Here is a 10,059-nt window from a genome sequence, read left to right on the forward strand (position 1 = left end):
TTTGGCTGTTTCCAAAAAAAAAAAAAAAAAAAAAAATTAAAACCACCTCCCCTCCCCCAGAAGACAGAGATTTGCTGCTAACTAAGGATCTTTAAAAGAACGGGGTCCTGAGCCACCAAGTATCCCTTCAACCTGTTGAAGTGTCCTGAAAGGACACTTACAGAATGCACGTTACACACGGTCCCTGCTTTTAAAAAGCAATTCATTCCTGGACATGCCAGCTCTCTTTGCCTCGTCATTCGGTGAATCGAAACTACACTGAGTCCATGAAATATTTAACATCACTGACCAAATCCCTTTTTTTTTTTTTAAATTCAGCTTCAATATAGCTGTCGAGCCCCTTCTGCCCATCTGACCTTGTGCTCGGCACCAGTGAGCCTTATCTTAGCCAGCTCCTCCTGGTGGACGGTGAGGCTGTGGCCAATTCACACTCCAGCATTAGACACGGTGCCACGGTGGGCTTCCTGATGCCCAGGGCTTGCCGCTCAGATGCTTCCGGGGTCCAAATTTCTAGAAATGGAACCGCTGGATCAGAGGACATGTACGTTATGAAGGCCTTTAGAGTATATTGCCCAATTGCCCTCCAGGGAGCACAGGACGATCTTCCCACACCCCTGCCAATGCCCGTTCTTTTTTAACATTGACAGTTTTCATTAAAGGAAGTGTGTTTTTTAAAACGTGCCATTCTTTGCTTACCAGTGAGACTGAATATGCTGATGACGACTTCGCACACCTTTTATCATCAAGCATCTACCCAAGCTCTCTGCCCATTCTCGTACGGATGCGCTCCTTTGTGCATGTTTCCATAATTTATAAAAAGCGCTTTCTGCATTCAAGATGTTAACTTCTTCCCAATTTTCATTTGCCTTTCCCTCGTGCTTTAAGGAAGGAGTCTCTGGTGGCAGAATGGATGGACAATTCACAACAGGGGCACCTGGGTGGCTCAGTCGGTTAAGCATCCAACTCTTTTTTTTTTTTTTTAATGTTTATTCATTTTTGAGAGACAGAGAGAGACAGAGCGTGAGCAGGGGAGGGGCAGAGAGAGAGGGAGGCACAGAATCTGAAGGAGGCTCCAGGCTCTGAGATGTCGGCACAGAGCCTGACGTGGGGCTCGAACTCATGGACTGGAGCCTGCTTAAGATTCTCTCTCTCTGCCCCTCTGCCCCTCTCTCCCACCCTCTATCTCTCTCTCTCTCTCTCTCTCTCAAAAAAAAGGAGAATATAGTCAGGAAAGGGTTATCACAACTCACACGCAATATGCAAGAGGAGAGACGTGCACCCCCCAAAGTCAATCCACCGACAAGTGTTTTCAGGCCACCTACAGAACACACCCCAGGTCCGCCCCCTTACCACGGCCACGCGGCCACCACCCACGGCCACCACCGAGCCTCCCTTCCTACCCTCCTCACAGCCAGTCTGCACTCGCCAGCCCAGATGAGCCCTCCAAAACACATCAGAGTGCACCCTCCCCTCTGATCCAACCACAGGCTTTCTGCGGCACTTAGAAAACCAGCCACCAACCACCGCCGGAAAGAAGGGACAATCACGTGACGGGTGGCAGCGTACCAGTACAGTGAAACTACGCCGTCTGCACACAACGTATAAACGAATCAAATCAGCACGTCGTATGCCTTAACTGCACGCCACGCTCTGTGTCCGGTATCGTCCGCTGCGATCAGCCACGGTGGCAGTTCGGATACCCCAGAAACTGGCAAACGCTTCCTCATCAGGACCTTGCACCTCCCCGCCTGAGCTGGTCTTAAACGTTTACATCCGCACCAGCGGCGCGGGGAAGAAGCCTCCGAGTCCGAGAACGATACTGTCCTCCCAAAAACTGCTGAGAAGGAGAGAGCTCCGGACGAGGGACCCGGCAGAGAGTTGTATTGTCTCTGGCAACTGCCTGGACAGACGGACGGCAAAGGCCCACATGGGGAGGACAGCCCAGGAGATGCCCGAATGACATCAAGAAGCAGCTGGACCCCTGGAATGGAGCTGTCTTTAGTGAAGTGCCCCCCAGAACCGAAATGTAAACCTGGGGTAAGGGCAAGGAACCCCAAATTATTTCACAGCACGTTTCTTCTACTGTGCAGAATACGGACTTTTACGGAACAATCAAGTTGTGCGTATCTGAACTTCTAAACTACATTCAGCCTATAAACTAAGGATGGCTTTTATTTTTTTTTATTCTCATTTATTTTGAGGGACAGTGCAAGTGGGGGAGGGGCAGAGAGAGGGGGGACAGAGGGTCTGAAGCGGGCTCTACGCGGACAGCCTCACAGCAGAGAGCCGATGTGGGGCTGGAGCTCGCGAACCACACCATCGCGACCTGAGCTGAAGTCGACGTTCAACCGACTGAGCCCCCCAGGTGCCCCATGAAATGGCTGAAAATTTAAGCAAAGGAAGAGTAATGCCAAACGGCCCATGAAAATTGTAACAAAGTCAAACCTCAGCGTCTGTAAATAAAGTTTTATTGGCACTCAACCACACCCATCGGTTTTCGGATCATCTATATCAGCTTCACAGTCTAACGGCACAGCTGAGTAGCTGGGACAGAGACCATATGGGGCACGCTCGCTCGTGGCTCACCACCTCTGGCGCTCACAAATCCTGGTGACGCAGCCCCTTGGCCACAAAACCTAAAATGCTTCCTAGCCCTATATAGAAAAAGTGTGCCGACACCAGGGAAGAAGGAGAAGTCTTTGAGCAATGCTTCTAACGGAGAGCAGACTGGGCTTGCTAACATAATGAACAGGAATAGAGAAGGTAAGGGGGGTGACAAGAAGAGGGGAGGGGGGAGACAGTGCCAGGGGAGGCGGAGAAGAGAGAGACGATAGGGACATTCACCGTGGTTTGGTGGGTAGGGGACAGAAGGCATTGAGGAGGACGGACAGGTGAGGAGTCGACCCCGGACGGAGGAAATTGAGTACCTGGGGGTCGAGTCTAAATCCCAGCTCAACAAGTGAGATAAATACGGTCGACCAAGGCTAACCTAATAAAGCACATCTTTTTTTTTTTTCTTTTAAATGTGTATTTATTTTTGAAACAGACAGAAAGTAAGCGGGGGAGGGGCAGAGAGAGAGGGAGACACAGAATCCAAAGCAGGCTCCAGGTTCCCAGCTGTCAGCACAGAGCCCGAGGCGGGGCTCGAACTCACCAACCGTGAGATCGTGACCTGAGCCAAAGTCGGACGCTTCACAAACTGAGCCACCCGGGCGCCCCAAATAACAGAGCACGTCTTTATCAGACAGCAGACTGGGGAGATACTAACCGTGCAGGGAGGAGGCAGGGGAGTCCTCATGAATCCACGAAAACTTCTCACAAATTCATACACCTGCTGGATCCGATGAACCAGAGGGCAAAGCGGGACCACCTGCCGGCCGCCATTGCTACTTCTCTCCATAGGTGGAAACGCCACCCCAGGAGCCTCGCCAGGGCAGGGAGAGAGGAATCTACTAATTTTGCAAGGCAGCTCCGTGCTGGCATTCTGTGAGAAAATGTGCTCCCTTGCCGCTGTGAGTAATAAGGGAGCAAAACCCAACAGACCGACGTCCCCTGGAGCGGCCTCCCAAAAATCCCCACGCCTGACATGTACCGAACATTCTCTCTCCCCAGCAAAGTGCCGCCCGGCATCCACGCTCATAGAGGAGGTCACTCACACGGCCAGATAAAACACAGGTTTGTTTCTAGGCTGGAAGAGTCCAGGAAGGTCAGTATCTCATTCACGTTTCTAGGTGGTCACGGGCAGCAGGGATTCACGTGATGGTGAACAGATGTCAGGGATTCCTGCCGACGTGTTGCTAAGGGAACTTTTGTAGAGATGCCCTGAATCCCTGGCATCCGTAAGCCCTGCCCACTGCTTTAAAGTCCTGGGGCGGGGGGCACTTGACCAGCCCCGTGCGCAGCGGGGACTAGGGGGTAGGTTCCCGAACAGAGGCAGACAGAGGGATGAGCTCAAGGTAGATTTTTCAAACAGCGGGAGCGACAACCGTGGACCGCGAGCCCCCAAATCAAAGGGCAGAATGACTCTGCTACGACCGCACAAAGCACGCTGGTCTTTTTTGGTCACCGTGCCATACTCTGCGAGCCACCAGCCCTAATTACAGCTTTGGGAACAAACCGGATAATGAACTGCCTTAAGAAAAAAAGAAAAAGGAAATTGACAAGGTCACACCCACTTTAGGTAACGCTCCGGCTCCTGTTAGAGAAAAAAAAGCCGTGTATTGAAATCAATCTGTGTAGGGGCACCCTGGGTGGCTCAGTCAGCTGGGCGTGTCTGACTCTTGGTTTCGGCTCAGGTCATGATCTCACGGTTCGGGAGTTCGAGCCCGCATCGGGCTTCGTGCACGGAGCCTGGTTGGGATTCTCTCTCTCCCTCTCTCTCTCCCCCCTCCCCCACTCACTCTCTCTGTCTCTCTCAAAAGAAATAAACTAAAAAATTTTTTTTTTAAATAACATAAAATCAATTTGTGTAACAAAGCAAGCATCCACTAGATACTGGGCAGCTAGGATACACGGTGTCTATTAATAACCAGCACAAAGCCGACCCAACCCAAGAAGGCTGGACGGCCAATGCCCCAGTGGACAGACTCAGGCTTTAGGGACAGGAAAATCTGGTTCCAAATTCAGCTGCAACATTTATCAGGTGGCCTTTATAAAGAAATTCCTGGCACCTTAAAAAAAAAATTTTTTTTTTAAAGAAGAGAAAATCTCGTCTGAGGATGGCCGTGGAGAATTTTCTAGCAAATCAGCTAAGACTCCTGCACCCTGCCTCGCTCTGGGGAGGCGCTCTCTCTCATCAGTTTAGGCTGGCACACCGTGCCAGACGTGTTCTCCCTCCCCTCCTGAGGTTGCCAGTGTGCAAAACGGCCTTCAACGGACCTGTGTCCATACCCGTACCCACACCCTCATGCACCTCCTTCCCACACAGGATCTCCTGCTCCAGTGACTCGGTTTACCAATCGAATATGCCAGAAGTGAGCTGCCAGTCCTGAGCCCAAGCCTTAGGAGGGCCGGGCAATTTGTAACGTGCGTTCTTGGAAGCTGGCCACCCTGGAAAGACTCCAGCTCCCTGCTAGAGGGAAAGGCCGTGCGGAAAGGCCCTGGAGGATGAGACACGAAGCGGAGAGAAGAAAGTCACTTGGAAAAATACCAACACGCCAAGCGAGAGAGTGAAGATGCCACTTTGGACTCCCTGCCCAGCTCTGCCTGCCCCGGGACCCCAGCCCTGGCCACCGTGAGGCGTGACAGATGCCGAGAGACCAGCAGAAGAACCACCCGGCGGAGCCCGGTCGGTCCCCAGCAATGTGTGACGTGATGGTAAATGCTTGTGTCGCAGTACTGAGTTCCGGGGTGGCCTGTCACACGGCCATCGATTATCCACGGCACAGCCCCCCTCCCCAGCTCCACGTCTCTCACATCCACACCTTGGAAGCTCCGGCAGGAGCACGTGAACCCAAAGCGAGAGAACAGAAGGCGGAGAGATGACCGGGTTCAAGGAGGGGGCGTCTTGTTGTGCTGGCCAACAACGTCACGTCGCCCTGGCCCCTGAGGCCCGCACCTCGTGGCCAGACGGCAGATTCTCAGAACAGCACTTCAGTCACGGAAAACTCTGGGGTGTTTGTGTTCCAGTCTTATACCCCCCTCCAGAATTATTTCCCAAAAGCTCTGGGGGTTTCCACAGATGCCTTACAGTATCTTCCGGGTCCCCAGTTTGTTCTCTCCATTCAAGGTTAAGAGCAGATGGTGGGGAATTCCTGGCCCTCCAGCCACCGGACCTGCCCACGTCCAACTCTCGGGCGCTTCCCCAGGGATGGGGATCTGGGCTCTGCCTGCCTCCCCCAGGAGCTGTTTGTCAGGCACCAGGCACCCCACAAGTCTGGCAGAAACCTCTGCCCCCACAGGGCCTCCAGTCTATGCAGGGGATCCTGGCCTGGCTTGGAGCGGACAGAACATTCCCCTGAAGTCTCCAGCCGCTGTCTCAGCTCCTCGACCGCGTCTCCCACACATCAGGAAACTTCTCAGCTCCTCCCCTTCTTCATGCAAGGCTGAAGAGACCCTCAAGAAAGATTATTCTGGCGGCTTTTATCTCAGGGCCCTTACATCTCACCTTACATCTTTCTTAGGAAAGACGGGTTCCCTCTTCCAGTGCTCTCCTCCTCTGGAAGGTTCCACCATCCCCTTGTGCCCAGCCCTTGGCCCCCCACACTTCTCCACCTGGGCTGACACCTTCCTGGGGGCCGCTTTCTGGAAACCAAGGGCGTGCTGTACCCTTCTCCCATTTCCTGGATGGCCTCACCAAAGAGATTCTCCCCCCAGGAACCAGGACAAGAATCTCCCCAAGCTGGCCTCTCCCCCGGGGCTGGCCGGCCTCCAGGACAGATCTTTCAGCTGTGTCACAGCTAGCTCCCAGCTCCCCTCCGTGGGGTGTGAGGCTTGCAAAGCCAAGGGCCTCTCAGTTCCACTTTCTTTATCTGAGCGAGCAAGGAATCCTTGAGGAGCGTCCATCTTGCATATGCTGTTCTCAACCTGCCGCACCCTTCCGCCAAGACGGGGCTTCTTGGTATCACTCTGTCCACCACTCCCGGTGGTGCCCCCGCCTCCCCACTCCTCCGCCAGGAGGCTGGTGCCGTCCGTTCTGTCTGTACCTGTCTCCCCAGCGGCTCCCCTGGCCTCCCGATCTCCATGCCTCCAGCAGGCACACGTCCCATGAGGATTCCCACCTCCAGGCCCCGTCTCCAGCCTCCTGGCTCCTGCACTAACGTCCAGGCTTGACGAACCCGCTGCTTCCCCAGACGTGTGGTTTCGTGTATCGGCCAGTCCCCTGGGAGCTGTGCGTTCTCCACGAACCGGGTCTGCCTTTGAGGGCTCACCCCAGCCCCCAGGGACTCTCCCCACGTATCCTGCAGCCCGACCCAGCCTTCCGCCCTGAGGTCCAGCCTGCTCACCGACGAGGTGCCCGGACACAAAGGGCCCGATCTCCGATCCTTCCTACAGGGACTGCTCTTGTCCTTTCCCACAGCATCCAGACCATTCCCTCCCTCGCCTGTTAGCGGTTGAGCCCACACTGTCACGTTGAAAACCGGCACAGAGGTAATATTCAGCCCTCTGAGCCGCTAAGCAAATACACAAGCATTACTCCCTCGGGCAATTGCTTTCACTTCTGCTCACCTGGGATGTGGGGAGAGCGCCTCCCCCTTCACAGAGCAGTCAGGGGAGCGGGCGCCTAGTGGGTGCTCCACAAACGGGCCCCCCTCTCGGCGGTACAGCTCCCACACATGGGCACCCCCCCGGCGCGTCACCAGTTGGCAGCTGTCCAAAAGCCCGTCACTCACGCACCAGAGATTTGCTCAGCACATCTACCCGCAGGACGCGCCTGACCCAGCTGATCGTTCTGTTTGTCCCCTGGGTCTGGCTCAAGCCTCCCTTTCCCCAGAGGGAAACGCAGAGCCCCCACTCTTGCTAACAGCAACCTAAGACCCCACCAGCCTCACCCGCACCCCAAAACACTCCTTTTGGGCACCCAGCCAGGGACGCTCCTGACCGGACAGACCCACAACTGCCAAATTTCCACATTAGTGCTTCCTGGAGAAGTGTGGTCACCAGGGGAACTCGATCGAAGAGGAGGCTCTCCCAGGGCTGCTTTTGAGCCACCAACAGGGAGGCCGCGACACCTGCTTTTACTTCTGAACCTCGGCACAGATCTGAGGAACACACCTGAGCCTTCCCTGAGTACACAGGTGTCTCAAAATACAGAACCAAAAGCATCCTGGAACGTCCTCTTCTGCTCAGACCCTGAAATCTCTTCCAGCCTAAATTTTGCTCAAATGCTCCTAATTCATCGGGAGGAGGGGGGATTTTTGCCTTGCCCTCTGGACCGTGGAAGAAGGCTCTGTGAATCCAGCCGGGGTTCTGATCATGTTTCCACAGGTTATTTTTCAGCAAACTCACCCATAACCATTTCACCACATCCATCCATCCATCCATCCATCCATCCATCTTTCCTTCTCTTTTCTTTTTCTTTCTCTTTCTTTCTTTGGGTCCCACGGAGCAATTTCTCTCCAAACTTCCTACTCTGTTCTTTGCAGAGTAGGTCAGGGGTCAAATTATAAATAAATGCAGTCTCCAGTGATTTGGGGAGGTGTTTCAGCAGAACGTTTATACTATGTACTTACACGGTTGTGGGTAACCGCCTGTTTAAGGCCAGGCAACAATCTGGCAACCCTTTGGGAAAGGGGATAGCCTACGAAGTCACTCCTCCCCAGCCCACCCCCCCCCCGGCCCCCACCAAAGGACTTCAGAAACTTCGGAGGCCACTCTGGCTGTGACCGAGACCTCAGCGATTAGAGGACAAGGAGACCTCCCAACTGTCACCCAGACAATAAACAGCCAGCCGACTTGGCTCAGCAGGTCCTCTGCAGCCCTGGGGTCAGGCCAGAACCCCCGGAACAGACCACTTTTAGGTTCTGGACCTTGGCCTGGGGGGCGCTGGACCAGGGGAGGAACCCCAGGATCGGGCGGGCGGCTCAGCTGACCGGCAAGTGGGCGGCCCCCAGGCGGCCTGACCCGGGGCAGCACGACCGTCCTCGGGTCGGCGGGCTCCGGGGCCCAACCGATGACGCCGCTGTTCCGGATCCCCAACCTCCCAGCCTCTATGCCTAGACCTCCGGACTCCGCAGCCCTCGGCCGGCCCCCTGCCACCGCCGGGAGCGCGCCCGCCCGCCCGCTCCAGAACTCACACAGGCAACAAGTTCTCCTTCCTCAGGGCGGCCACGATGTGCTCGGGAGGCCCGGCACGGGGGGCGCTCCGAAGGCGATCCCCGCGCCGCCCGGCCCGGAGGAGCGCCCCGCTGGCTCCACCGCCCCCAGAGTCGGGGCGCGCAGCGGCTGCACCCCCAGACCGCCCCGCGGCGCACCCTCGGACGGGGAGCGGCTGGGGCGTCCCCGGTGCGGGCAACAGGTACGCGAGCGCGCCGAGCCCCGCAGCCCCGGGTCTCCCGGCCCCCCGGCCCTCGCCCCTTTTACCTCCAGCAACTGCACGTAGCTCGCGGGGAACCAGCCGCGGAGCCCGTCCTCCTTCTCGCCTTCCCACCAGCCGCCGTCCGGAACCTGCAGCAGCCTGATGAACTCGCCCGCGGCGAAGCGCAGCCCCTGGCCGTGCCGCTCCCCGGAGAAGGGGTACAGGGTCCGGCAGCGGGCGCCGGACATGGCCTTGGCGCCGGGGTTCACAGCGCAGCCTGCATCCCGGCCGAGCCCCGCGGGCTGGGCAGCGGCTCCGCGGGGTCCCAGGCGCCCGGCGCTCCGGGCTCCCGCGCTCTGGGCGCGCGCCGTCTCGGGGGGTGCGCGGGGGGTCCCCGGGCAGGCGGGGGACGCGCGCGCGGCGCAGGGCAGCGGAGACTCGCTGGCTTCGCGGAGCAAACGCGGCGACGCCCCCGGGCCGGGCGGCTCGCAGCTCGGGCGCGGGGCGGGGGGGGCGGGGCTCAGGGGGAGGAGACCCAGGCGCCGCGGGCTCCGGAGACAACTTCCCGGGGACGCGGGGCGCGGGCTGCGGCCGCCGGGGTCGGCCGGAGCGGGGGCTGCCCGGGCGCGCGGAAATGCGCAGCTCCCGGGGGAGGTGGTGGGATCCGGGGCATCGCCGAGGGCCCGGCTCAGCGGCGAGGGGGCGGCCGGGCGGTCCGCGGAGAGGGGCTGGCGGCCGGGGTGGCCGAGCTGGGGCTCGCGCGGAGGCGAGGGGGCGGGGCGGGGGCGGGGCCAGGGCGGCCACGCCCGCCGAGGGGGCAGGTCGCTGGGGAGGGGTCTCCCCGCGCGCGCCCCCGCCGCCCCGAGCCGCGGCGCTAGCAACGCCCTTCGGTGCGGGCTTTGTAGGTCTGGTGGCCGCCGCCGGCGGGCTCCGCGGCCGCTGGGAGGGACTGTGACTGTGGCCGCCGCTGTCGGGGTTGAACCTCGGGCTGAACTTGACTCACCAAGACGGGTTTGCAGCCTGGCGCCCGAGCCAGGAGGCCATGTGTTCAACACTGGAAGGACTGGGGTTAGGAGTTGGTCGAATGGGAGGCAGGCCAATGA

General features: G+C 57.9%; 1 protein-coding gene across 2 annotated transcripts in view; it reads right to left on the reverse strand.

Moving 5' to 3' along the window:
* Nucleotides 1-9,673, reverse strand: part of GAS7 (growth arrest specific 7) — a 217,514-nt gene extending 207,841 nt beyond the window's left edge. Inside the window, exon 1 of one of the 2 annotated variants that reach the window (XM_023243853.2) lies at nucleotides 9,022-9,438. In XM_023243853.2, the coding sequence (XP_023099621.1) occupies nucleotides 9,022-9,204 (183 nt within the window). In that variant the 5' untranslated portion in view covers nucleotides 9,205-9,438. Of the gene's footprint in view, nucleotides 1-9,021 lie in introns of both variants that reach the window. The other variant, XR_006589727.1, reaches the window with a different exon arrangement.
* Between the last annotated feature and the right edge of the window lie 386 nt (nucleotides 9,674-10,059).

Source organism: Felis catus, chromosome E1 (genome assembly GCF_018350175.1).
Source record: "Felis catus isolate Fca126 chromosome E1, F.catus_Fca126_mat1.0, whole genome shotgun sequence".
In the NCBI taxonomy this organism is placed as follows: Eukaryota; Metazoa; Chordata; class Mammalia; order Carnivora; family Felidae; genus Felis; species Felis catus.